General features: G+C 42.5%; 1 protein-coding gene across 2 annotated transcripts in view; it reads right to left on the bottom strand.

The window, feature by feature from the left end:
• Positions 1–274: 274 nt before the first annotated feature.
• plcg2 (phospholipase C, gamma 2) overlaps positions 275–27,919 on the bottom strand; it is a 34,351-nt gene continuing 6,706 nt past the window's right edge. The window contains exons 2-33 of one of the 2 annotated variants that reach the window (XM_070550582.1): positions 25,068–25,253; positions 23,582–23,731; positions 23,395–23,488; positions 23,274–23,321; positions 21,151–21,235; positions 19,193–19,273; positions 19,073–19,116; positions 18,921–18,993; positions 18,387–18,488; positions 17,957–18,075; positions 17,567–17,652; positions 17,372–17,489; positions 15,684–15,852; positions 15,506–15,604; positions 15,107–15,193; positions 14,865–15,034; positions 14,591–14,791; positions 13,208–13,330; positions 12,891–13,071; positions 12,703–12,771; positions 12,522–12,631; positions 10,192–10,288; positions 9,996–10,071; positions 9,730–9,902; positions 7,242–7,344; positions 5,989–6,192; positions 4,130–4,269; positions 3,877–3,985; positions 3,312–3,479; positions 3,107–3,195; positions 2,902–3,032; positions 275–842 (exon numbers count right to left, since the gene is read on the bottom strand). In XM_070550582.1, the coding sequence (XP_070406683.1) occupies positions 800–842; positions 2,902–3,032; positions 3,107–3,195; positions 3,312–3,479; positions 3,877–3,985; positions 4,130–4,269; positions 5,989–6,192; positions 7,242–7,344; positions 9,730–9,902; positions 9,996–10,071; positions 10,192–10,288; positions 12,522–12,631; positions 12,703–12,771; positions 12,891–13,071; positions 13,208–13,330; positions 14,591–14,791; positions 14,865–15,034; positions 15,107–15,193; positions 15,506–15,604; positions 15,684–15,852; positions 17,372–17,489; positions 17,567–17,652; positions 17,957–18,075; positions 18,387–18,488; positions 18,921–18,993; positions 19,073–19,116; positions 19,193–19,273; positions 21,151–21,235; positions 23,274–23,321; positions 23,395–23,488; positions 23,582–23,731; positions 25,068–25,251 (3,726 nt within the window). In that variant the 5' untranslated portion in view covers positions 25,252–25,253 and the 3' untranslated portion in view covers positions 275–799. The remainder of the gene's footprint in view (positions 843–2,901; positions 3,033–3,106; positions 3,196–3,311; positions 3,480–3,876; positions 3,986–4,129; positions 4,270–5,988; positions 6,193–7,241; positions 7,345–9,729; positions 9,903–9,995; positions 10,072–10,191; positions 10,289–12,521; positions 12,632–12,702; positions 12,772–12,890; positions 13,072–13,207; positions 13,331–14,590; positions 14,792–14,864; positions 15,035–15,106; positions 15,194–15,505; positions 15,605–15,683; positions 15,853–17,371; positions 17,490–17,566; positions 17,653–17,956; positions 18,076–18,386; positions 18,489–18,920; positions 18,994–19,072; positions 19,117–19,192; positions 19,274–21,150; positions 21,236–23,273; positions 23,322–23,394; positions 23,489–23,581; positions 23,732–25,067; positions 25,254–27,919) is intronic. The other variant, XM_070550583.1, reaches the window with a different exon arrangement.

Below are 27,919 nucleotides of genomic sequence, written 5' to 3'. Positions count from 1 at the left end.
TTATCACTAACCGACCTTAGAAGCACAAACTGTCCATCCTTTAGTCGTGTTTGCAGATACGGAGGTAAAGCGTGGCTAATATCAGTCACTAATGCCGTTTACCTTCAGATCTTCCTAGCAGGGAGAATAGTGGAAATCTTTCTTGTCTAAGAGTTTTACCGTAAAACAAAAAATTCTTAAAATCATACTCAGCTGTGTGTGTGTGTGTGTGTGTGTGTGTGTGCACACACTCACTCGTTATATAATAAGTAATAATAGAATAGAATAAAAGGAATAAAATACAAACAAATGCACTTTATTGACTTAATCCCAGATGAAGTGACAAAGTGCTTTAAACATCATATGCTTTCATTTAACATCAGAAATATTCTCATTGTATTCAGCCATTTTAATTTTACTTAAAACAAATATTAAAGTCATAATAAGGTCACTGCGGTGAAAAACAAGAAACTTACGGAGTTGTCATCCAGGCCTTTTAATATTCAAACGTTGAAGTGTGAGCTCATGAAAAGATGCGTTGTTGGCGTTATTGCAGTGAAATGCTTGTTTTCAGTTAAACACACGAGTTTCATTCAAAATAAATACCGTCAGTAAAACATGAAGCAGTTTGATTACAGAGGGAAGCAGACTTGTGAAGCTGGCCGGAACAGCAGTAACATCTCCCAAAGGCATGTAATAAAAATACACGTCGTTTAAAAACCCTAAATAAATAACATTTCTAGGTAACATTTGATTGTTGTCATTTTACATGTAAGAGGGTCACGTGCGGTTCTGGCTGGCTGGTTGAACCGCTCTGACCTCAGGAGTAAAACTTACTGTTGTTTATCTTCTTCTCTTTTCCACTGGAGGGAAACAAAAGCACAACAGAATTATTCATTAAACACATTTATTTCATTCAACCAACACATAGGCTGTATAAAATACAATTATATGTAAATCTTTGTGGTGCAACAAAATTATTCAATAATAAAGGTGTGGGGAACTCATTTAATCAATACCCTTGCAATGGTCTCTGGTACGGATGAATGCCTTGCAAAGAAGCCCACAAGTTTGTTTATTTATTACTGTTTGTTCCTTTTTTTAAACACTTCCTCTAAATACTTCCAGACACTGTGAATTGTTGCATGGAAAGAATGGGGAATTTGCACCCTCTGCTGGCAAAGAACGGAACAACACTTGTTTCTAACTGCATTTAGAAAAGAAGGGAAGATGGGTGTTTGCTGCCCTCCAGTGTCTGAAAACGTGCTCTTTTCAGCGCTTTAGATGAGAATTATTATTATTATTATTTTATTTTATGAAACTTCTCAGAAAAATACAAAACATTAAAGAGCAAGTCACCCCCTACCAGATTCTTACTCAACTCCCACTTCCTGTTTGAAAAATGAAACAAATGCTGTTGCCTAGCAGACCGAGAGGGCGGAGCCGCTAACAAATACACACACTCATGACATTGTGACATCATAATGTACCATCTAACATCATAATGTACCTCTTAGCCAATAGCAACGGCAGATTTGAATTCAAATGCAGTGCTGAGTTTTTACCCGACGACGGTGCAACACTGACAGTTTTAGGCAGAATATTTAAATTTTAACTAAAATGCACTAAAGTTCCAAATTATTGAGTACACATGTCTACAGCTCGATCAGACACTCATTTACATAGTTTATCAGCAAAAAAAAGTTGATTTGGGGGTGACTTGCTCTTTAAGAATGGACCTGACGTTTTTCAGTGGGATTTTCTCTCCCCTGCTGTAAGAGATTTGTAGTCATTTAAAACAACATGATTTTGTTTCTATTAGGTTTTGAACTTAAGAAGAAGAAAAGAAAACATACACAAATATTCAACAAGAGTATGTATATTTTTCAGTGGGATGTTGATATTAGTGGAAACTTAAGTTAATTAAACTGATCTAAAATATTTCTGGTCTTTTTAGAGCCGTTCTGTTGTAGAAATTCAGACAAAGCTGAAGTTGGTTCACATTTCTGCTTTCCAATGAGGAAAGGGCAACTCCAACCGATGTTTACACTCACTTATCATCTTTAATCTGGTGCTGTTATAACACTGCAGCATGTGGACCAGTGGTTACCAACCTGGGTAACCTGTGCTGAGATCACCAACATTATATTTGCAAAAAATTGTGTTAAAATGTACAAAAAGCGATCAAAGCCTACTGGTTGTGCAGCACCAGGCTAAAGGTCAAAGGTGACAGATCATTTGCTGCTGTGGCCCCCAGACTCTGGACCTCTCTCCCCCTGAGCCTGAGATCAGTGGACTCAGTGGTCTCCTTTAAAAATCAGCTGAAGACTCACCTGTTCAGGTGTTGGAGTGACCTTCATCACCTCTCCTTGTTCTGCTCTTTCTACCAACTCTGCCTTTCCCAGGATCCACTGATGACCTCGTTCTTATTCATTTTCCCTTTCCTCATATTTTTTAATCAGTTTAATTTCTCACATTTTTATGAGTTAAATCATTTAAAAATCTCTTTTGTTTTTAAGTTTTGTTCTTGATGATTTTCATCTTGAGACGTATTTAAAAGATTGTTTCTTCTTCTTCTGATTCAAAATGTTGAAGTTAATCTTGCCCGGCGGGGCGGCTCTCTGGGTGCTCGGCAGCTAGAATCGCCCCGATTAATCATTAAAAAACGTTTTTTCAGTGAACCACACCTAACTTTAAATAGCCTACAGGTATAAATGAATGTAAAAATATGGGAGAAACGAAGTAAAATATGTTCAATTTTATTTAAACTGACTAATAAATACAATAAATGCTGAAACTGACATCATATGAAAAAGATAAAGTGACAATAAACTGTTGAACTATTTTTCCAGTTTTAATGAAATAAAATGTTCGGTTTGATGATGCATGATGCGTTCTGTTGTTCAGAGGTCTGAATGTTACCTTTGCTTCTCGCTGGTGCGAGGCAGCGTGGAGCGTTGGAGGTTGGAGTGTGTATCGTACACAAAGGTGTTGCTCTGCTCCACCTTTCTCCTCAGCTGATTGGAGGAGGAGTAGAGCTCTTCCTCTGCTTTCTAAACAGCATCAGCGTGTGAGAAGATCTTTACAGGAACTCGCTGACAGACGTGACAAGAGCGCGTTTGCTCACCTCGGCTGGCTGGATGTTGATGTGGATCAGCAGAGAGGCCAGCTCTAAGTTTTCACTGTAGCCGTTCTTCAGAGGTACGGAGCGATATCCTGTAAAACGAGGATAGCAGCAATAAAACCACTTTAATCAGCCATGCACTTGTAGAAGAACACGCTGGACATTTCAAAAACAGGCTAAGAAAAGCTTGAGTTGCACGTGTTCCTACCCGAGCGCAGGCCTTTGACAGGAAACGTGGCCTGAGCCAGGAAGTTGGGGTCTGAGAACATGTCCTCCTCGTTGACAACAAAACGAAGAAAGGTGAGTTCTGGCTCGTAGACGGTGAACTCCACTGGCTCTGCTGGGACTTTCCACACTGGTTTCAGACCATTATCATCTGTAGCCATCAGAGATGTAAAAAAAAAATCAGTCAAGGAAACCTGAAGAAACGCTTCCTAAAGTCCTCAAGTTACAAGAGGTTCTGCAGCTCGACAGATTCCTGCGACTGCTGGGGATTCCTAAAGGACCCCGTTTACGGCTTTTCACGTGTTCTCCTGCTTTAAGGACAAGAATCAGCGTGGAGGTTTGTTTGTGGGAACCATCTGGTTGTTGTCCTTGCAGAAATTAAGTTTTTACAAAACGTGGAGATCTTTACTGATGATTAAAAGATGCAGAGTTTTGATTTTTATTTGGGAAAAATTTCTCATCAAGTTTAGACCCGATGTAGTGCAAAAAAAATCAAAATTTCAAAACTCTCTTCACTCACTTCCCCCTCTTCTCCTCCAACCACTTACGGTCAACGCTGGTTTTGAACTTCTCCTCCGTGTGTCCACACAGCTCCACCTCCACAAACGGACTGGTGATGCTGCGGCCGGGTTTAGGAAGGTGCCTGGCAGCGATCACCTGATGGAAAAACATTCATAAAGTTCTCTTACATTAAATATATATATCTGTGTGTGTGTGTGTGTGTGTGTGTGTGTGTGTGTGTGTGTGTGTGTGTGTGTGTGTGTGTGTGTGTGTGTGTGTGTGTGTGTGTGTGTGTAGCACCTTAATCTGAATTCTGTATTTGACCTTCTTCTTCTCCTGATAAGGATTGTAGCTGTCTTGGCGCATGAATTCTGGCTGTAAGACGTAGCCGGTGGATCCATTCAGACTGAAGAGGGCGCTGTTCAGCTGGGTGTATTTATCTGGGTGCAAACACGGTTTCATTTAACGCAGTTTTTAAATTTAATTTAAAAGAGAAGGAATGAAACTTTTATCAGAAGAAGGCATGTTACATGTAGCAGCACCATCTGCTTCTGGACCTGGTTTTATCTCACATGAGTTATATTTAATTAAAAATCATGCTCTCAGATTCTCACCATGGGATTAGTGAATTATGTAATATATTTGTATGGGTGACAGTTTGTCAGGTGTGACAAAGCGTGGGTTTAGTTTCGGACTGAAAAATTAGACTCTCTTGGGTTTTTCTCACTATAAAATTCTCATTATATTCTTACATACTGCACCTTTAATGAACAGAACTGTATTGGAATGCTTACTTTGTGAAGTGCCTTGAGATGACTCGTCGTGATTTGGCACTTTATAAACTGAATTAAATGGATGGCATCGTTTAGAATTAGTAATAAATAGTGAGATACAAAATGCATGTTTCCAATAAATGCAAATAATATCAAACTGTTCACTTCAAGTGACGGTGTGTATTTTTCCTACCGATAGGGGGCGGTAGATACCTAAACTGTTGCAAGTACGCTGTATTTTTGTGTTGGAGTAAGACCTTACCAACGGATGCCCATTAGGGTCAAAAAGGCCTGGGGAGTGCAAACCTTAGCAATATAACAAGCACATCAGACTCTCTTTCATCACTGTCAACAAGTGAAGAGGTAAATGTGTAAACAACATTAAAGAAAGATGAAAGTTTTGTAACCGTTTGTTACAAATCAGGAAATCATTTTGTCCTCATGGGCTCCCGTAGAAGGAAACATGGCATCTACTATGCCGGGATGCTGGTTGCTGTGATAGTTTTTTCAAAAACCTTTATTAACAACTTTTAAACAAACAGTCAAACAGTTATTTGAAATAAAATTACATTAATTGCTGCTTTGTCTAAAAGTTTTAGAGCATCAACTAATCGTCCTAAAATTAACTAATTTCATTAGAAAATACATATTTTCAGAAAAGGAACTCGAGCCTTTTCTCCTGCAGCAATGAATTATGGGTAATACCCTTGCCCGAGGTCCGCATCGCTGGGCGTGTCTGGGGGCGTGGTCAACTTCCGCATTTGAGAATTGGGACACCCTACGCACTCGCACCCTTGGCCGGAACGCGCAAATGAAGGGTGCAAGTGTTGGGATTGGGCCTTAGACCCACTGCTACGTATTTTGGACCTGATTTTTATGGTTATATGTTACAAAGCCACCAACATTTTCAACAACTGGGCATCATTTACTTCATTTTCCGCATTTTGATGAATATTTCCAGAAATTAATGGTAAAAACTACACATTGTCTCTTTAAAACTAAACTAAACTGAAACTTTCACTGTAACTGCACAGTGCAGGATGAGTAATGTCACGCCTTATCTCACGCTGGATTTTCACTTTCACTTCCTCTTACTGTCTTGTTTTCAACCCTAAAAGTTCAGGAAACAACCATCTTCATGTGAAGATGAAGCTTTTTAGACAGTCGAGCAGAATATATTTAAATATCAAAAATGTAGCTTTTAACAGACATTTGATTGTCAGATTTATAGATTATTACAGATGATTTGTTTTGTTTTAAATGGGAAGATCTGATGTTTTTTAAATTTTCATTTTATATTGGAAAAACATCACGCAATGTGTGAGTATTTGTGGGTAAATCTGCATAAATTTCCTAAAAAATAAACTTTTAAACCCAGATAAATACCTGCAGTCTGGAAGTTGAGGGCCACCATGTGACAGCCGACAGCCCACATGGGGTAGGGGTCATAGTTGGAAGACTCCACACGCTGACCTTTAGGGTAGATACGGCTCAGAGACTTGCGGTTGTACTGCAGGAAGTCCTTGGTGCGGCTTTTCCCTGGAATCTTGTTCTCCACAAACGAGCGGACTTCTTTGTGGCTGTAACTCTCTGGAGAGAAAAGGAAGGCGGTCAGGTAAAAAATCAACGGATGACTGAATTTTGTTTATAAAGAAGTGACATTAAGCAGCTTTTTTCTTTGCTCTGCATCTGTTATAAATACGGTTTGAGGCAGCTGCGGTTTGGCGCAACACAGGAAGCTCTTCGGTCTTTCGTTCGGTTACATCCTGTTTGTTCAACATGAGCAGCTCTATGCTGAATGAGGAGGCCCCTCTGTGAGCAGTATAGATATATGGTTTCTTGTCATTACCAACATTAAATTTGCCTTCAGCATCAAGGAAAGGTCGTTTTTATTTAAAAGCTTTTTATTCCATCCTGTTCTCCCTTTAAACAAACTAAAGCACCAAAGGGCCTGCCTTCCGTCTCTCCCGCTGCTGATTTTTCTACATTTTCTGATTGCAAATTTAACAAAATGAATCATTCATGTTTGTGGAGGTGAGATTCAGTTTTAACTTCATGATTATATCCATGCTCTTATTGTGAAAGTACCATGACTTCACATTTTTACATTTTTATTATCCTTTAATTTTAATTATTGATTATAAATTGTAAGTATTATGCCCCAGAAATCATTTTAAAACTAAATTCACGCCTCACTTGATGACCCAGTCAGGTCCTGACACTAGACTTGGAAACTAATCTGTAATTTAGGGGTTGCAAAAGTCTCCGACACAACAAGTCAGTGACTCGAACCAGTCGGCTGGGGTTTCTTACATGGGGAACTTTGAACTTACTGGCTTAATGAACTGAACTCAATGCACTGATAAGTAGATTCAATTGGAATGTTTTCTTTGTGAAGTGCCTTGAGACAACTCTTACCTGAACTACTGCCAACCTCCTCAAAAGATCCACAAACCGACAAACGTGGCTTTTGATTTGAGGTCATAATAATGTGTCCATAAAACATTTTTACTTGACTTGGGCCACAGATCTTTGTAGGTGAGCCAGAAACGTTCAGATTATTAAAGAGTTGGTTCAGACTAGCAGTGTGTGTGTGTGTGTGTGTGTGTGTGTGTGTGTGTGTGTGTGTGTGTGTGTACCGAAGCGGTCCTTCTCCTTGCTGCGTGGCTGACAGTAGACCACTAGGTCCGACATCTCCATGGCAACCTCTTCCTTCTTCTCCACTTGCTCCTGCTGCTTCATCTGAGTTTGGACAAAAACAACCACTTCCTGTCTGAATGCTGATGCTGGCGGATCACCAGTGAAGCAGTCAGTCGTGGTTCGATGGTGCGACATGCTCCTACTGCCGTGGCGAGCTCAGACTTACGCTGCAAGATCTCAATCTGATGACAACTTCCTAAACTCAGCATCTCCATAAAAACCTCCTTTTATTGATGTCATTTATCTGTTATTTACTTTTTATGTGTTTCTGCCACAACGACGTCACTGTAGAAGTTTTTTTTGTTTTGCTTTTTATGCACTTGAAATAACATTAAAAAAAACGTGAATAACATAAAAATAAAAAGCATTCAGGTGAGATAATGTTTTAGTTTGACCAGCTGCTAATTCCTCAGTGGTAGTTCTTCCCCAGTAAGGTTCAGCACATGCTGTCAGTAAGATGTAGGCACCAGACTGTGAAAAGCTAAAGACTTTGTGCTTCTTTTTAATGAGGTTTTGAATTAAAATGAGCACTATCTTAAACCTAAAGCTTCTGGACACACACCAAGCCAACTGCACACGCCACATGCTAAGCATTTCGTGTTACAGCTCCTGAGTTTTTGATGCACTGATGAAAACTAGCATAATTTGCTGAAGCTAAATACTTTTGCTTTGCACTTTGGTCTAGCAACGCTCCACTGGAGCCTCCGCTGCCGCCGGCCAGTGTTGTGGCTGGCCAACCACAGCGCGTTTATTTGAAAAAAAGGATTTTTGTCTTTTTCCCTGCTTCTACCATGATGAATGGTGGACTGCCCTGTTGACTGACATCTGGAGTTGTCCAATCACCGTCAGGCGGGCAGGAAGCAAGTGAGCAGAACTAAAGCCCTTTTTAGAAGGGCCTAACACAACATGCCACCCAGCTCCTGGTGCAATCTACCGTCATCTCCCGCCTCCATTACTGCAACGCCCTTCTAACTGGTCTTCCAGGCTGTACTGTGAGACCTCTTCAAATGGTCCAGAACGCAGCGGCGCGTCTGGTCTTCAATCAGCCAAAAAGAGCACACGTCACCCCTCTGTTCATTGAGCTCCACTGGCTACCGCTAGCAGCACGCATCAAATTCAAATAGCTAACACTAGCATACAAAGTCCGAGATGGTACGGCTCCCATCTACCTGAATCCTCTTGCAAAGGCTTACGTCTCGGCCCGGCCGCTCCGGTCATCACAGGATGGTCGGCTAGCAGTGCCTACACCACGCTCAGGACAATCCAGACTCTTCTCATGCATCGTTCCACAAATGTGGAATGACCTTCCAAGCACTACCAGAACAGGAGCTTCCTTTTCAATTTTCAAGAAACTCCTGAAGACCCTGCTCTTCAGAGAGCATCTTCTAAACTAGCACCCTCCCTGCACCCGCCCCCCCTCTCTACTGTCCACTCCTTGTTCCCTCCTCTCCATGATTGATGTCAAGTTGTTGTTGTTATTGTTGTTGTTAGCCTCAAGGGCAACATGCCGATTATCACTTGTAAGTCGCTTTGGACAAAAGCGTCTGCTAAACACATAAACATAGAAGACGCACCACGTGTATCAGTGTAATTCTGCCGTGTCTTATCAACGGGTTGTGCCATTGTGGGAATTTTGCAGCATTTGCACCGCCACGCAACCGCCCGTCCAGCGTTGTGGTAATATTACGGCAACGCTGGACTTGTGAATGCATGTCACACCTTGGAGCAACACAGGGAGTTGTCCTGATCACGTGGGGAGTTCGTGCCGAGTCCTGACCGGAAACTACGTTAAAAATTAAAGAGAAACGGACCGTAAGTTTCGCTTTTGTTAACAGAACCAGCTGATAAACTGTAACTCCGTTGGAGTTGACGCTCAGATCACCAGAGGCGGCACAGGGACCGTGGAGCACAGACATCTTTAGGAGCGGCTTGTTTATGAAACTTAAAAGAGCGCGGCTTCGATCGCAATAAGAAGCAAGTTATGTCCAAGACAAACACGAGTCTGCGGCCGTGCAGAGACCGCCCCACACCCTCTTTATACTGCGCCACATTACTGCCACGGTCTGACCGTTCGTAAACAACCTGAAGCAGATGAGTCCGACCACAGCGCTCTGATGGTGGGCAGGATGCTACTGCAAAACAAAGATGGCGACAGCTCGTTTGAGTCTAGAGCAGATGGAGGTGCTTTATTTAGAAAAAGGATGTATTTGCATCTTTTATGATGGAATGTGGTGGACTGCCTCGTTGACGGACATCCATAGCAGTGAGTCAGGTTGTTTGTTATCCAATAGCATGTGGAGACGGTTTGAAAGACAACCGTAGATCCCGCCTTGAATGGACCGTGACCAGACTATAAGAATTCACATATATAGGGCGGAAGACGCCGCCCTCCAGGAAATGCTTGTTTTTGGGTGAGGAAAGGTGTACCTCTTGTTTCCTGTTGTACTGTTTGCTCTTCTCTCTCTGAGTTATGTCCCAGGCAAACTGGTACCACTCGTACATCTCCTCCAGAGAGCTGGGCGCCAGGTCGAACTCCATGCCATCCAGCTCCGTGTTATTCAAGGTCAACACGATGGGCTTCCCATTTTTTCCAGACATCACTCAAAAACAAAGTCAGAAGAAAAACCGTCACCGGTCCCGCTCGTTGAAATATTACAGCTGGAAGATCTCGACTTCTCCTTAAAGTGACTCACTTTTCTGGATGTGGCACTTGGAGATGTCCACGGTACCCTTACACAGTTCACCAAGTGGGTTGTCTTCCATGTCCTGCTTTAGTGCGCACGCACACACACACACACGCACACGCACACACACACACACACACACACCATTCAAAGTGTGTCTTAATTTAACCTCGCGTGTAAATGGGACCTGAGGTCTGATCTCCACCTGGGCTCTAGTCTCCTGCTGGGCGTTGTTGGAGACTTCCTCCACGTAGTTTGCAGGGAAGAACTTTTGAAGCTTTCCTCCGTAGTCACCTTTCCACCTGAAGTGAGCAGAACGTGAGTGGAGTTGTTTTATTCATTGCAAAATATGAAGATCAGGAACAGACAAGAGAGCAAAATGATTGCAAAGACATAAACAACTCACACTATCTGTGGGACCGCTAACAAGCAGGACGGTTAATATTCACAGAGGAAACAGAAACTGATGTTCCTTTAACTTCTATGCAAAGTTAAAACATTTCTAATAGCATTTTTTCCTCGTGCTGGTGCAATATCAGTTAGAATTTTCTGTAAATTAATATTAACATTCAGGTTTTATTGATGGAATTTAATAATATTTCACTTTTTATTTTAAAAAATCCTCATTTTATTTGAATATAATAACTTAGTCTGCTTAATGCCTGTTTCAAACAGAAACAGGGATTAAAATATAAAATTAACGAGCAGTTTTGATGTCAGTTAAAGGGATTAAAAACAGAAAGAAACTAAAACGTATGAGACACCAAGTGATTAAACGAGGAAAAAATGATTGGTTCATCGAGTGCAGAAAACAGTGGAGTTGCTTGATTATCTCAGTTATTTTAAAGCAAATACAAGGATGTTAATGTTTCGAGAGAGAGAGAGAGAGAGAGAGAGAGAGAGAGAGAGAGAGAGAGAGAGAGAGAGAGAGAGAGAGAGAGAGAGAGAGAGAGAGAGAGAGAGAGAGAGAGAGAGAGAGAGAGAGAGAGAGAGAGAGAGAGAGAGAGAGAGAGAGAGAGAGAGAGAGAGAGAGAGAGAGAGAGAGAGAGAGAGAGAGAGAGAGAGAGAGAGAGAGAGAGAGAGAGAGAGAGAGAGAGAGAGAGAGAGAGAGAGAGAGAGAGAGAGAGAGAGAGAGAGAGAGAGAGAGAGAGAGAGAGAGAGAGAGAGAGAGAGAGAGAGAGGCAGGCTACCTGTTGAAAGGAACTGATGTTATTAAAATACCCAGATTTAGAAGTAAAGACAGGTATTTTTGGGTATGGAGTGAGATTATGGAATGACCTTAACAGGGAAATAAAATAATCAAAATTATTTATTTTATTTAGAAAACTTACTAGAGGCGGCTGGGATGAGGATCAGCACCTCCAAATCTGAGACCATGGTTCTCGACCGGAAAAGGGTGGCTTCCCACCTCCGGGTCGGGGGAGAGGTCCTACCTCAAGTGGAGGAGTTTAAGTATCTCGGGGTCTTGTTCACGAGTGAGGGTAGGAGGGATCGGGAGATCGACAGGCGGATTGGTTCGGCGTCTGCAGTGATGCGGACGCTGAGCCGATCTGTCGTGGTGAAGAGGGAGCTGAGCCAGAAAGCCAGGCTCTCGATTTACCGGTCGATCTACGTCCCAATCCTCACCTATGGTCATGAGCTTTGGGTAATGACCGAAAGAACGAGATCACGGATACAAGCGGCCGAAATGAGTTTCCTCCGTAGGGTGGCCGGGCTCAGCCTTAGAGATAGGGTGAGGAGCTCGGACATTCGGGAGGGACTCGGAGTAGAACCGCTGCTCCTCCGGATCGAAAGGAGCCAGTTGAGGTGGTTTGGGCATCTGGTCAGGATGCCTCCTGGACGCCTCCCTGGGGAGGTGTTTCGGGCATGTCCTGCCGGCAGGAGGCCCCCGGGTCGACCCAGGACACGTTGGAGAGGTTACATCTCCAATCTGGTCCGGGAACGCCTTGGGGTCCTGCCGGAGGAGCTGGTGGAGGTGGCCGGGGAGAGGACGGTCTGGAGCTCCCTAGTTGGGATGCTGCCCCGGCGACCCGGACCCGGATAAGCGGAGGAAGACGACGAGGAGAAAACTTACTAAAGAAAGTGTATTAAGTAATTATGAAAATGTAAACTAAACTAAGATCTATGATTACATGTAGAAAATTAGAAAGAATTTTAGCTAAAAATTGTGTGTAAACTATTCAAATTTAGAGTTTTTTTTATTTCTTTCTGTAAAAAGATATTTTCTTCATTCTGTTCCTTTTCATTCAAAATTGTAGTGTGCAGGGAAACTCCTTTTATTTTTTATTGCTTTATTTTTATTTTTTGAATGAAATAAAAGTAGAAAAAAAGCAGGAAAATGAAATATTGCATCTGCATCCACTGAGTTTGAGAGTTTGATCCGACTGTAGCTGATTTCAAGGCTCAGGAGGACCCTGCCAACTCAAATCAGTACATAAATGATGCTAACAGCATTTTAAATGTCTGCACACAAGATTCCAGCATTGCTCATCCCTAAAACAGTTTTTTCTTAGTGACTGATGCGTGTTAGCTCACCATCCGTCGGCGTCTTTGGTGACGTTGTGTATCAGAGCTCCTTTGGTGAAGCTGAGCTCGTCTGCCCTCCTGGCCTGGTAGCTGTATAAAGCCTTAACTGTGTTTTGGGGCTAAAAGAGACGAATCCTGAATTACGCTCCATAGCGGACGATATGCTGATGGAACGAGGATGTTTACTCACCGGCGATGGCGCAATCTCATTAGGTTCCACGTACATCTTTGCAGAATATAAATCAGAGCAGTTTTCATTCTGGAAAGAAGAAGCAGATAAATTATCATCGCGTTCCCCGGCTCAGGCTGCGGGTATCAAACCCAAACGCGTTCTCGGTGTCAGAATCTCACCTAAACGTTCCCTCTGAAGGAACTCACCTGGCTGAAGCGGCTGACCAGCTCGGGTGTGACCGGGTAACGCAGTTTGATTTTGCGATACAGCGGCTTTTTCTTGAAGTAGTTCACCAGCTCCACGAGACTCTCAAACTCCGTAGTAGTGCCCAGGACGTACACGTTCCCATCCTTCTGGATCCGGCAGTGTTTGACCTTCCCGTCCCCTCTGAAGGATGGAGGTGACCAGACAGAGGATCAAGCATCAAGCATCTCAATAACCGAGGAGATCTATTAACATTTTAAAGGTGAAGATACACCAGAAGAACATGGTGGACTTCTTTACATTTCCTGTCTGGTTTTACCTGAACGTGATGGCGAAGGAGTCCACTTCTCCCTCTCTCTGTCGGATGAGGAAAGCTCCATCTCTGGGAATCCTGAGCAGGTAATCCTCAGCTTGACCTCTGCTCAGATTACTGTAAAACCATCTTCAGAGCACAAACACAAAAACAAGGATGTTACCTTCCTGCTGTGACTGTGGGATTAACTGACTTAAAGGGACTTTTCGGACTTTTGAATTTTTATGCTCGCGATTGCCCCCACAGGCCAAAAGCGTAACGGCAGCTTCAATAGTAGGCTCGTGCACGAGGCGCGCATGCTGTACGTGCACACTCCTTAACGAAAATAACAGCTGAGACAGTTCCTTGTGTGTGTGTGTGTCTGTGTGTGTGTGTGTGTGTGTATGTGTGTGTGTGTGTGTGTGTGTGTGTGTGTGTGTGTGTGTGTGTGTGTGTGTGTGTGTGTGTGTGTGTGTGTGTGTGTGTGTGTGTGTGTCCCGGAGGACAGAGGACAGGAGAACGTGCAGCTAATTAATTAAATAATGTGGTTCTGTAGCTTTCTCTTCAGCACAGCCGACAAAGGTTTATGATGGGTCAGTCCTCCTGCATGCTCAGATCATTCCCTTCCCTTGCTTGAAAAATTGTTCCAAAATGAAAGTTGAACCCACATCTTTTTTATCTGTGAATTCAATGCCGTTCGGCGAGTCTCAAATAAAAATTTGGGCATCTTACTGTAAAAAATTACCATTAATGTAAAAAAGAAACTCTAAATAAACTATGTTCACATCCAGAATCAAACCCAGGTCTTCTGCACAAGAGTCAGACATCTTACTAGGTGAGGCACCAGTAACGTCATTCGTATCTGTAACATTTATGTCCTTGATGACAGCTGAAACAACGTCCAAAGAACGGTTCGGAGTGAAAATGGCTATTTTGTTGCTAATTAGCAGGAAATATCTAGAAGAAAGTTCTACAGAAAGTAGCTAAGGGTCCTCAGAAATGTAGCTAGCTTTGTCACTAGGCGTTAGGAACAGCGACAAAGTGGCACTGCCTCTCTCTCTGCTGCTAAAGCTACGGATAGCAAATGCTACGGGCGATGCCTGAGCGTGAACGCGCATGAAGCAGCCTGCTCGACCCGAGCATCTCTCTTTTTCTGTCATTTTACAGAAAAACAGGCAATCACAGTAAAAATGCCAGGGCTCATTCTACAGGACCAGGGCATTGCAGGAGAATGTATGAAGAAGACATTTATTATTTCTATACATGTTTTGGCTGTCACACTTCCATAATGCCCCTTTAAGCATCAGTAAAATTAGCCTTTTCTCGTGTGCTGCAGGCACAAGCTGACACTTTGGGAAGAGTTTCTTTTTGCGTTGCATTTTTAAGGGTTAGATGTGTTGCAGGACAAACCCTTCTTGGAGGTGAGGGTTCGGTTTGGGTACAGCCTCAGTGAGACGCAGGTCGAAGTCCTGGCAGCGCAGCGGCGTTTCTCTGTAGTGTTGGATCAGAGAGTACACGCTGGGAAAGGGCAGGTTTGGAGTCAGGTAGAAGAAGTTTTGGCCTTCCTCTGTGCCGGAGCGAATGCGGCAGTGCTGGACTCTCCCACCACGCCTGCACAGACGTTCAGGGAATTAAGAAAACAAACAAAAAGCACCATCGTACCACAACCTGACCAAGAAATTACCAAAACGACAGAGTGAAATCAGTGACAAACGTGTCACTTTGTCGAACCATGAAGGTGCCATCTTGTCCGCCGGTTTCTGCGCAGTAATCCTGGATCAGACGCTCGGCCATAATTCGACCCTCGTGCATTTGACCGTGAAACCACGGCTCCGAGCAGTGCAGGTCCTGGTACTGAATAAAACAACAAAATGCACATTTCAACCCTCTATTCATTGGTATTCCCTCCCTAACTGGACACTTTACCTTCCTGATATCTTCATCTTCCTCTTCGTACTCCTCTGCGTAGTACAGCTTGTTATCAGAGATCACACAGTAGTGTTTGTTCCACCGCTGGTAAAGAGAAAGCAGGTTTTTACATCTTTAGTTACACATGCAAAACAACACGTTGGAACAGCCAACTCTCCTGGGACGTCTGAGCTTTGGGAACGTTTTTGGCCTCTGAAGAAACGTGGATGTCTGACGTCCCGTAAAAAAATAAGCAGCAATCAAAGGAATGATTTGTGAATTGGCTGAATTAAATTTGGAATCAAGCTGGAGCTTTGTTTCTGTCCAATCAACAGAATCCAAGCAAAAACATAACATCTGCAAAAACTCGGACATACCATTAGCTGATTGTTTGATGCAGTGTTTAGATGACGGTACCTGGTCGACAGGGTCCCAGATCTCCAGGTCTCCCTGCTTCTCGCCCCTCCTGAAGTCTTTAACCGTTCCCGGTCCTCCCTCCACGTTAAGCTTCTTGTGCTGCTCGTAAACAAAAACCAAACTCAGCGGTGGTCTCAGATCAAGCCGCCTCCGCCATCGCCTCCCTGTGCTTCAGTACCTTGAGTATGATTTTGCCCTTCAGCTGAGTGGGTGACGGCAGCAGCTCGGCCATGTGCTCCACCGGTTCGGTCAGAAGTTTGTCCCCAAACACGTCTTTGAAGATCCGCGCCATCTGACGCTGCTGCTCTACCGGACAGTGTTCCTCTATGGACAGGATCACTGGGAAGCTAAAAGCATTTGAAGTAAAGTCTTGTTAACTAAGGTCATTGTGTCTAAGCTGATAAAACAAAACAAAAATAAATAAATATGTATGTATATATGGTGCATGAAGTCTAGTTTTCCACATGAAAATACAGGAACTTGTGTTTTTTTACAGACACTAAAGAAAAATTTCCCTTCCATTTGTGAAAAGAACACAATGTATGATGATGTGAAAAAACTTTTGCAATAACAGGAAGCAAAATAAACAAATTCAAGATGACGCAAAACTGAATTAAGATGTAAAACCGGAACAAACAACATATCCATCCGTCCATTTTCTGAACCCGCTTTGTCCACGCGGGGTCGTGGGGGGGCTGGTGCCTATCTCCAGCGGTCAACGGGCAATCAGGCGGGGTACACCCAGGACAGAGAGCCAGTCCATCGCAGGGCAACACAGACACACACACACACACACACACACACACACACACACACACACACACACACACACACACACACACACACAAGGACAATTTAGACAGACCAATCAACCTAACAGTCATGTTTTTGGACTGTGGGAGGAAGCCGGAGAACCCGGAGAGAACCCACGCATGCACAGGGAGAACATGCTAACTCCATGCAGAAAGATCCCAGGCCGGGAAGCGAACCCAGGACCTTCTCGCTGCAAGGCAACAGCTCTAACCACTGCACCACTGCACAGCCCCAAACAACATATTTACATCAAATAAAAAAAATAAAACAAAAGGCATTGACCACAACGAGTCACGTGATGATGACCATTAAAAGCTATGAAATAAATTAAAGAAAGAAATAATACAATAAACATGTATTAAAATAAAATTAAAAATAACTTTCAAAGAGGGCTGCAGGGCTAGGGTTAGCACTGGTTAGCGCTGTCGCCTTGAGGTCTTTCTGCAAGGAGTTTGCATGTTCTCCCTGTGCATGCGTGGGTTCACTACGTTGGCCCTAGGTATGTGTGTCCGTGCGTGTGTCCGTGCGTGTGTGTGTGTGCGTGTGCGTGCGTGTGTGCGTGAGATAGGCACTAGGCCCAACGCAACCCTGCGTGGATAAGCGGATGGATGGAACTATCAAAGAGATAAAAAAGTAAAATAAAACAGAAATAAATAACGACTAAATCAACCTTTTAAATTCCACACCAGTAAAAAAAAAGTTACATTGAAATACAATCCTTTTTATATTTTTTTGTTCTTTTGAAACAACAAAGGTAATTATAATATAATGTAATGTAATAATAAAGCAATGATTATAACAATAATAATAAAATGTAATAATATTTATTGCTAATGTTTAAGTTTATACTGAAACCTGGCCACAATTTTTTAAATATTTAATTTTAGTAGCATTTTTTTCAACAGGTTTTATTAAGCTAGAGGGACTAAAATGTGCTCCAGAAAGCATCTGACTGAACAGTTAAGGGTTCATGAAACTGTCTCAGTAAAAATTAAAATGAAGACAAAACCCCCAAACCTGTACAAGACCAGAAATAACCTCACAAGCTCTTACTCTGAGGTGACAAATGCATGTTCGTTTATGGCTTTGACCACATCCTCAAACTTGATCTTGGTGGTTCTGGACCAGCCGTGGTAGATGATCGGCTCCCCGGGGCCTTCCCAGCAGTCCACTGATAAATAACAAGTAAAAAATATTAAGTTAAACGAATCTAAACATTTTCGTTTACTTCACTAGCTTGATATTCACATTCAACGCAGCGACATCCCAGACGCAGACAGCGGGTGTAGGCCTCTGTTGACGACTCGCTGAGAATCTGATCACCTGTCAGGTAACTGATGGATACAAAACAAAATAAGAAAACAAATCAACTAGATTAGTTCATTTATAATAAATAATCTATTATGTCACTTTAAACACTATTCTAACATTTATATCCAAATTAAATGCAGTTGGCAATTTTTTGTGATTCATTTTCATTTTGGGAGATCCCGGACGAGCCCCCAGTTTAGGTCTCACAGCTCCCAGTGAAGACAGGTTTCAGTTTTAGTAAAATCTTTTTTGATGGTATTTTTGATCAGTTAACAGGAACATATTTAGGACAAAAACCAGCCACTTAGGTTTGTTAAACAAACTGACGTGTTATGCGAGGAGTTGATCCAGTAATGAGACAATGGGTTGTGTGTGTCCAGATTGATGATCTCTGAGAACTTCTCGTCCCAAACAGAATTCTCCTTGGAAAACAGGAAGCTGAGGAACTGGAAGAAGAGAAAGAGTTAATACACAAGGTCAAGGTAACTTTACTAATACCCACAGGTAAATTTGATTTGCCATGTGACACGAGAATTAGCGCCCAGGTTACACACAGATACACACAGCCACAAAGCACACACATCAATGAAAAATAAACAATAAGTAAATAAAAATAAAAATACTCCTTCAAACGCCTGGGAGGTGTGGCCATTTTGAGCTTCAAAACTTTCTGCTAGCCTAAACTAAGTTTGAATATTAAAAAAATAAAAAGGCAAATTTGGAAATAATTTGAAGAAATACAAGTTTTCTTTGTTACCTCGCTGACTGTGAACTCAGGGTCATTGGTCTTCCTCATGGTGTCGTCAATAAAAATGGTCATCAGCTCCCTGACCTGATTCAGATCGTTGGCCCAAGTTTCCTAAACCATGAAATTAAATAGTTAACAATCGGTACTTTTTATTTTTCAGTATCTTTACATTTCAAACACAGCATTACACCAGCTTAACAGCTCTTCTACTTTCCACCTTTTTCTAACGTAACATCTTCATAATAATTTCATAAGTAATCAGATTACTTCTTTAATCAAGAGCTGACTTCATCGAAATGAATATTTATAATGAAATTAAAGAAGATGAAAACGGTCCTCGTATTTGTTCATTTAAATCAAGTGATTTACTTAGATTATTTTGTATTTTTGAAAATGGATTCATGTTATTTACTTGTCTTGTTTTTCTTTTATTTGTGTATTCAAATTCACGACACATGACTAGTTATTGTTTCAATTTTAGATGCTTTAACAACGTTTTCGCATCTGTTGAGTATTAAATAGCTCGTAATGCCATGCTTTTACCTTTTGATCATAAATAAGAAATCGTTGGAAGTCGTGCAGCAGAACAACTGAGGCGTCTAGCTTATCTGTGCTTCTGTTTGATTGGAAAGTAAAAAAGTTTAAACACGTAAACATTTTTGTTAAAAGTCAAACGATGAGAAAACGTGACTCACCCCAGAATAAAAGAACAAGCTTCATTTTTGAATTCATCAAGGATCTGCGTTTTGAAAAACTTCAGTTAAAAAGCTAAATAATAAAATGCACTGAGAAGAATTTAAGGTATTCAGACTGACCTCATTCTGTTCAAACATTATAAGGTTATAAAATTTATGAAACTGCTCAAAGTCCAGACGGTCTTTCTTTACTCCCATTTCCTATGAAAATAAACATGATCAGCATGAAAAAAGTGCCAACAATTAATACAAATTCAATAAAATGTTTTAAAGAGCAAGTCACCCTCAAATCAACTTTTTATCGCATGATAAGACTCTGGTACTCAACTCCCACTTCCTGTTGGAAAAACGCAACAAATGCTGTTGCCAGGCAGACCGAGAGGGCGGAGCCGCTAACAAATACACACAAACAGGCTCACAACAGCATTGTGACATCATTATGTACCAGCTAACGTCATAGTGCGCCTCGTAGCCAATAGTGGCGGCAGATTTAAGGCCGGCTTTGTCGACAGGCGACACAGGCGCCATCTAATGGATAGGGCGCAAAATAAAAAAAAGTATTAAATTTTTGTTTGTTATATGAAACGCACTCTCTACATACTCAAAATTCCCCTCTGAAATGACATGAAATTAAAACATCAATATTTAAATTCTAATGATCTGGCTGCATGACGAGCTCCCGCTTGGGCCACCGCTCCGATGCATTTGACCGTTAAGGGTGCCGTAGATCACGTGCGTGGGTAGCACTGTAGGACATCCTGTTGTCGCATTTAAACTTTTGATATCTTTTACGATGAAAAGAACACCTAAGCCATCGGGATCAGCATTCCCAAAGCGAAGGAGGGAGGAAGAAAAAAAAACCGGCCCAAAGCAGAGGTATGTAGACTTTATAAAATTGGCAAAGGAACTTTATGCGCTAGCATTGTAGCTAACTGCCTCTCCCGCCACGCACGGTCCACGGACGGACCCTCGCTAGCTGTTTACATACACAATACAGTATCTCGTAACTTTAACCAATTAATTTTACTTTTGAATGGTCGTGTCCAGATGCAGTGAGACAATATCTGCAGCCGGTCGACAGGCACCTGTTGACACCACGGGGGCGGGACTGTCTTCTACACCTGTTGAGCCTCACTGTGATGATGAAGAATGTAAGATTATTTTTTTTTACCCTTTTATGGAGTATGATTGCAGCCTTTTTATGAACTTTGTTTCAAGTTTTAAGTACGCATACAATATGAATTTAATATTTGTATATCAGAAGAACGCTAGGTGTGGGTGTAGCAACATTTCAACTTTGTCCGACACATCGGGCGGCCGGTGTCGGTACAGGATCTGCTCGGGTGAGGGATTGGCTCGGGGTCCTTCGACTGCCGATGACGTCACATTACTGCAACTCTACTCGGCTTTCACACACACGTTTTGGAACGACATCAGCAGTTTTGCTGATAAATTCTTGTTGGTTAACACCTAAATGTTTTCTTTATAATTGTAATTTGTTAATAAAACACCATATTATCTTTGATTTGTAAAGAATGTGAAACTGCATAAAACCAACAACGGACTGACAAACAACAGAACAGTTCTTATATGTGAAGCCACGTCTGTTTATATGAATGTAGAGTTCATCTGTATATTTCCTTAGTTGTTATCTAAATACATTCTTTGACTCTAAATGTTGCTTGGTGTCTTTCAATAAAGTTCTTATATATTCTTTTGCCCCATTTCATCAACATCAAGAGCTTTTGAGGGTCACCGTTTATCGTTTTTATTTTACATTTCCTTTAGACATTCAAACATATTTTTGCAGAAAATTTAAATTTTAACTAAGATGCATTAAAGTGCCCAAATATTGACTACTTGGGTCTACAGCACATGTAGACGCTCATTATATATTTTGATCATTAAAAAACTGTTGATCTGGGGGTGACTTGCTCTTTAAGAGTTAATGCGGTTGTCATGTTTCTAAGAAAAGATTCAGATTTTTTAGCCAAGTGTACTTTCATATATAAGGAATTTGACTTTGGTTGACGTTAGCTCTCTAAACATACAAGAAAAAAACTTCTGCAGGTTAGCACCTGTAATTTATCTTTGAGCACGCGGGTGCTTGGGGCCTTGTAGTTGAGCATCGGGAGGAGAGACTTCAGCTGCTTGACAGAGAGGCTGGAAAAGACAAAAACACACAGCAGGAATCACCTCCCGGTAGTTCATGCTTTCATCAGTCGTCCATGCACCGCCTGCAATGGGTTCACAACGCTGCGGCTCGGCTTTGGACAGGTACACAGAAAAGTGAGCATATGCCCGGGTCTAAGCTTCACTAGTTTTTAAGGCACTTAATGAATTGGCCCGTTCTTATTTATCAGACTTGTTTGACCAGCGGCGGCACGCGGTTCGAAGGAGAGGCAAACAAACAAATCAGGCTGAGGTGGCTTTGTTGCAGCACGTCTTGTCACCAACACCGACCCCTAACACCAACACTCACTGCCTTTTATAACCAAGCAATGGTTGGAAGAAACCAAGAAAAGGGGTAATCAAAGAAATAATAACTAAATAATATTTACCAAACCCAACCACCAAATAATAAATGACACCAAACATTATTTACATAAATACAAATTATATTAAATCCAAGTTCACTCAGACAACAGAAACTAGGTTTCACATAACTCCTCCAGGAATCACCCCTCCTTATCTAAACGGTATGCTCCCGCAGCTTCACAGCAGCACCTGGGACACAAACTTCCCTCTGCTGCCCCGCCCTGCTGAGGAGACACTACCAGAAAGGTGAGTGAAACGCTGGAGATTAACTTGAACACATTTTGACATTTATCCAACATTTCCTCTTTACACAGGAAGGGTGTTCGGTCCCTCTGCTTCTAAAGACCCTGTTACAAATGTCCAACACAAAATAAATCACTTCAGTAACAAACCTGTTGTCTGTAACTCAATCAGAAATAACAGAACATAAATCATAATGAAGGGAACCCCGGTCTCCATTACAAGACCTCTTAGAACAGCTCTGTAACACAATCAGACGCACCCCGCTGCACCCAGATCTAAATACTAAAGTAAGGGGGAGCGTGCCTTTGCAGTGTCGGCTCCAGGTTTGTCGAACAAACTCCCTTTTCATAATAGATCCGCTGAAAGTTTGGGAGTCTTCAAAAAGCTGTAAAAAATTCACTTTTGCTCCTTGACATTGCTCTTTTTTTCTTTTAATCTAAGGATTTTTACTATCTTTTTACTTTTATCTTTGATTTTATGAAGCTGGAAGCTATCTTAGATGTTAAGTTCGTCAAGAGCAGCTGTGAGTTGTTCAGCCACAACCTTTTCCTTTAGTTATGTTGTGATTGTTTGCATTGGTTTATTTTTGCTGTACAGCACTTTGGTGCAGCTCTGTAGTGCTTTATAAATAAATTAGACATTGATATTGACCTCATAACTGATGGAAACCCTGTTTTTAGTTTAACACGGGACACGTTTGGTAGTAAAATGTAAAAACAAATCTGGTTTTATGACCACATCAAGGTCATTTACATTAAGGTTGGCCGTCCTGTAGACAATACCTACGAATAAGAATTCAAATGTCTTTTTGTAATGCACACTAAATCTACATGCATCGTAATACAAGAACACAACACGTTTTTACTTGTTTTCTCGTGCTTTTATTAGTTAAGACCAGCGATGTGTTACCACCGGTGCAGGAGGTCGTCCATCAAAGGACAAATGAGCTGAAACGATTTGAAAAATGTAAACTTAAAGTCACTGAATGCAGTTAAAACTAAAATCTGTGTTTGTTGGAAATATAATCTGAATGATGGAGATTAAAAAAAACATCAAAGCTTAAAGTATCTGGTTAGTAGTTTTAAAATCAAGCTACAAGTTATAAATAGTTTAAATTGAATAAATATTGAACTAATAATAATTATAAATGGGATTAAATTGTCAATAACTGCATTTAAATACATATAAACATTTTGAAATGAAATAATAAATGTTTATTCTGTTCTACGTACTTGTGTTTTGTTACTTTAAAGAGCTGTATTTTCCATAAACTTTTTATTATTAGTTATATTTTATACGATGTTAAACTGAATGGTCCTAACACTCACGAATATGAAAAGCTCCGATTCGGGAACACTACCGATCCAGAACTTTTTAATGATCAGCACAAAATTCAGACGTAAAAAAAAACTATATTTACCTGTTTGTTTTGGTCTGATTGACAGAATACATCTGCTTCCTCAGCCAGCTAGAAGGACAAGACACACAAATAAGCCTCTTAACTCAGAACCATCTGAACCAGAACCCGGGTTTAATGTCACCTTTCTATGAGAACTGGAGTAGGAGCTGCCAGGGTCTCCTTCTGCAGCATCTCGAGTCCTATCAGCCATTTCTCAGCATCCTCGACAGAATCCGCTGGAGAGTTTGTAGAAACAGAATTACCATCACAAATCCACAAGTGTCTTTTTGGAAAACGTCCCTAAAACGTCAGCTGATGGACGCCCTCACCTCCCAGGCTGAGGGTGTTCAGGACAAACTGAGAGCCGTAGAAGATGGTGAAGCAGGTGTTCTCGCCGTGTTTGTCTTTCCCATCTTTAAAACGCTCAAAGTCCTTCGAGTTCCTGCCTCTGCGGATTTCTCTGATCTCAAACAGATCCACTGAAACACACACACACACACACACACACACACACACACACACAAACACACACAACTTGTAGTTATTCACCTATTAATTATAATTTCTACAAAAAATAAACACTAAATGTTTCTATTTTGTTGATTATTTTGAGATTTCTTTGCAGACATTTTGTGTAACGGAAGGTTTGTGCATTTATGGTCGTCGTTGTCTTCCTCCGCTTATCCGGGTCCGGGTCGCGGGGGCAGCATCCCAACTAGGGGGCTCCAGACCGTCCTCTCCCCGGCCACCTCCACCAGCTCCTCCGGCAGGACCCCAAGGCGTTCCTGGACCAGATTGGAGATGTAACCTCTCCAGCGTGTCCTGGGTCGACCCGGGGGCCTCCTGCCGGCAGGACATGCCCGAAACACCTCCCCAGGGAGACGTCCAGGAGGCATCCTGACCAGATGCCCAAACCACCTCAACTGACTCCTTTCGATCCAGAGGAGCAGCGGTTCTACTCCGAGTCCCTCCCGAATGTCCGAGCTCCTCACCCTATCTCTAAGGCTGAGCCCGGCCACCCTACGGAGGAAACTCGTTTCGGCCGCTTGTATCCGCGATCTCGTTCTTTCGGTCATTACCCAAAGCTCATGACCATAGGTGAGGATTGGGACGTAGATCGACCGGTAAATCGAGAGCCTGGCTTTCTGGCTCAGCTCCCTCTTCCCCACGACAGATCGGCTCAGCGTCCGCATCACTGCAGACGCTGAACCGATCCGCCTGTCGATCTCCCGATCCCTCCTACCCTCACTCGTGAACAAGACCCCGAGGTACTTAAACTCCTCCACTTGAGGTAGGACCTCTCCCCCGACCCGGAGTTGGCAAGCCACCCTTTTCCGGTCACATTTATGGTGTAAATATAATTATGATGTATTTTGTTCTCAGTAAGATTAATCTGATTTTAGCTTTTTTAAATAAAAAATAAAAATGTGTGCCTCTGTACACATTTAATTAATTTCTCCCCACAAAGGCTCCTTGGATCTTTCTAAACCCAAAACATGCGGTTAATAAATATTTCAGCTGAATGCAAACTGGTGATTTTTGGGGAAATGCTCATAAAAATAGATGAATAGAGTTGTATCTGAATAAACACCATCATGCATCCTCTCCAGCAAAAAGCATTAGTGACACAATCACTTCAGCTGTTAGTCCCGCTGATCAGTTTGGTGTCATAAAATATTTACTGAGAATTAAACTAAATAATTTTAGCAAAGGAGACCTTAAACAGCATAAATGAAAACAAACAACGGGCCTAAAGCGTCTACGTGTGAGATGGATGTGCAGCAAGGACCTTACAGTACGACCAGCTTTACTCACAGACACCATCGGTTCTGTCTGCAGTACGAGTCCACGCCACCTGACGGGTCTCCATGATGACCTGCACCGTGAGACGCTCCGCCTTCTGCCGGAACACCGTCATGACCACGCCCATCTCCAAATCCCGTTTGATCAGGATCTTCTTGTACTCGGTCATTTCCCCCTGCTGCCCTGAATGAGCCATGTCTGCAGCAGAGGAGAGACAGGACGATGGAGAGTCAGTCACCTAAACATTTGTGTCCATCAACCCTGAACAGGAGCGAGCAGGAGACCAAAATGGAGGCAGAGCCCCTCAGCACTTCAAATACTTAGCAGCATTTTCGTTTTTTACTTAGTTAAATAAAAGTGTTTAGTTTTATTGCCTTTAAGGATTTGGGAACTATTTCATTATAAATGATGTAAGTTTTGCACAACCTTCCTTTGAGGCATGTAGTTTGACCTTCGATAGTCATAACTGAGCAACAAGCTTCAAAGTTTAAATGAAACAAGAAGGAGTAATTATTTGGAATGGAAGTGGAAGTCCCACATGTCATGCCTGCATCACGCATTCAGCCTGTTTCCATCCCGTGTCACGATCACGCCGCTTTTCCAGCTTTGCTACTTTGGTTACTTTCCAGCACCAGTTTGGCTTCTTCGCTGATTCTCATTCACAAAAGCTCCAAGATGCCCACAGATCACCAGAGTTAGCACTAAAATACTCATTAACCCTAAACCATCCCCAAACCCACACCCACCTCACAATAAAAATACATTTCCTGAAGCAACTTTCTCAGAAACAAGCTGAAAATTTCCTCTATGAATCAGAAAAATGAAGTTTGAACTTAAATCATTTGAACTCGCAGCTCCACGTTTCCGCCTTGCGTGTAACATTTTCTACTGATTAACATTTTCAAGCTTCCTCTTTTCCCTCTCAATCAAATAACATTCAAATAAAAATATGTACATCAGAAATAATGTTTAGGTTCAGTTTCTTCCGGAAACCAGCCTGCTGCTTTCAGAGGTTTAGTTGATGCTCAAACGACACAGAAACACCTCTGAATGCTTGGATTTATTTAAATGATGAGGAAGGAGCGTGTGACCAAAACAAACGTTTGACAGTTTGTCTGTCTGATCGTTTCCTAGAACAGCAGCAGGTTGCGTTCGACTGAACTAATGAACTAACACACGCTGAAGGACCCGGATAGAATACCACACAGTGACTTATGTCATGCTAACGAGAGCATTCACCAACTTCCTCATCATTCTAACCCTCGTTTCAGCCGTCGAGGCACCATGGCAAACCCGCAGAACTAAAACAATTAATGAGTTTGTCAGTCAAACGTTTTCAGAGAGCTTTCTGAGGTTCAACCTGCAGAAATGCTATATGAGTTTAAACACTTGAGTCCTTTTCAAAATAAAATCATGCATTCACACAATGTGGACCTTAAAGGGGACATATTGTGTCCATCCATCCGTCCATCTTCTGAACCCGCTTGTCCACGTAGGGTCGTGGGGGGGCTGGTGCCTATCTCCAGCGGTCAACGGGCAATCAGGCGGGGTACACCCAGGACAAAGAGCCAGTCCATCGCAGGGCAACACAGAGACACACAGGACAAACAGTCATGCACACACACACACACACACACACACACACACACACACACACACACACACACACACACACACACACACACACACACACACACCTAAGGACAACTTGGACAGACCAATCAACCTAACAGTCATGTTTTTGGACTGTGGGAGGAAGCCGGAGTACCCGGAGAGAACCCACGCATGCACAGGGAGAACATGCTAACTCCATACAGAAAGATCCCAGGCCGGGAAGCGAACCCAGGACCTTCTCGCTGCAAGGCAACAGCTCTAACCACTGCACCACTGCACAGCCTACATTTTGTGTCTTGAGTTCTAATAGTTCTATGGTCGATAAAAAATATGTTTTTGAAGTTCTTTTCACCAATTCCCTCACAAGTTAAGTGAATTTTGCAGTTTTATTCTTGATATTTCCTGTACCCTCCAAAATGAGTCGTTTCAAGTCACTTTATCAAAGCAAGCTAGAGCAGGCCACGCCCACCCATCCCCTGTTCAGGCTGCTATGAGCTGAGAAGCTCCGATACCCAGAAGGGGCTCAGAGTAGAGAGACTGCTCCTCCAGCAGCAGCTCTCTCTTGCACACGAGAAGTGCTTTTATTCTGTGATGTCACAAACAGGGACTTTTTTAAACAACTCGTTTTAGGCATATAACTCCTAAAACCAAACACTGACAGAAAACGGATGGGTGAGTGTTTTAACGTTCGGAGACAGGCGGGAACATGCGGCAGTTCCTGGCCCAGGCTCAGGGGCCTCGGGTAGACCTTGGCTCCTCTGCTGTCCCATCACGGGGGAGGGGGATGTCCAGGAGGGGGAGGACCCAACCTTGCCTGGATGTCCTATGTCTTATATGTTTTGGAAGTTGTGCAAATGCAGGGATGGGAGTGGATATTCTGCAGGGGTGGAGCTGGGTTGGTGCCCTCGGACTGCGTGGAGCTCTGTAATACTGCTGCTTTGGGCCCTGGCAAGATGAGCTGGGGTCTCCATGCCCTGGGTGGCATTTTGGCAACAGAGGTGTCTATTGGGGCCAGTGGGCTCCCTGGAGGGCTTAGGCCAACCAGCCATTCCTCCCCATCCCCACACATTTCTCTCCTCCTGCTCCCTCACATCATCACACAATCATGCACATAGGACCTTGGGGGGGTGGGGAGTGCGGGTATGGACCCCATTTCTGCATTCCTGTGGCAGACTGCCCCCCAATTTTATTTGCACCTTAAACACTTCCACCAACGACATTCCACGCAGACACACACTTAGGGCCTTGGG

Source organism: Nothobranchius furzeri, chromosome 4 (genome assembly GCF_043380555.1).
Source record: "Nothobranchius furzeri strain GRZ-AD chromosome 4, NfurGRZ-RIMD1, whole genome shotgun sequence".
Lineage (NCBI taxonomy): Eukaryota > Metazoa > Chordata > Actinopteri > Cyprinodontiformes > Nothobranchiidae > Nothobranchius > Nothobranchius furzeri.
This window is presented reverse-complemented; position numbering and strand designations above follow the sequence as displayed.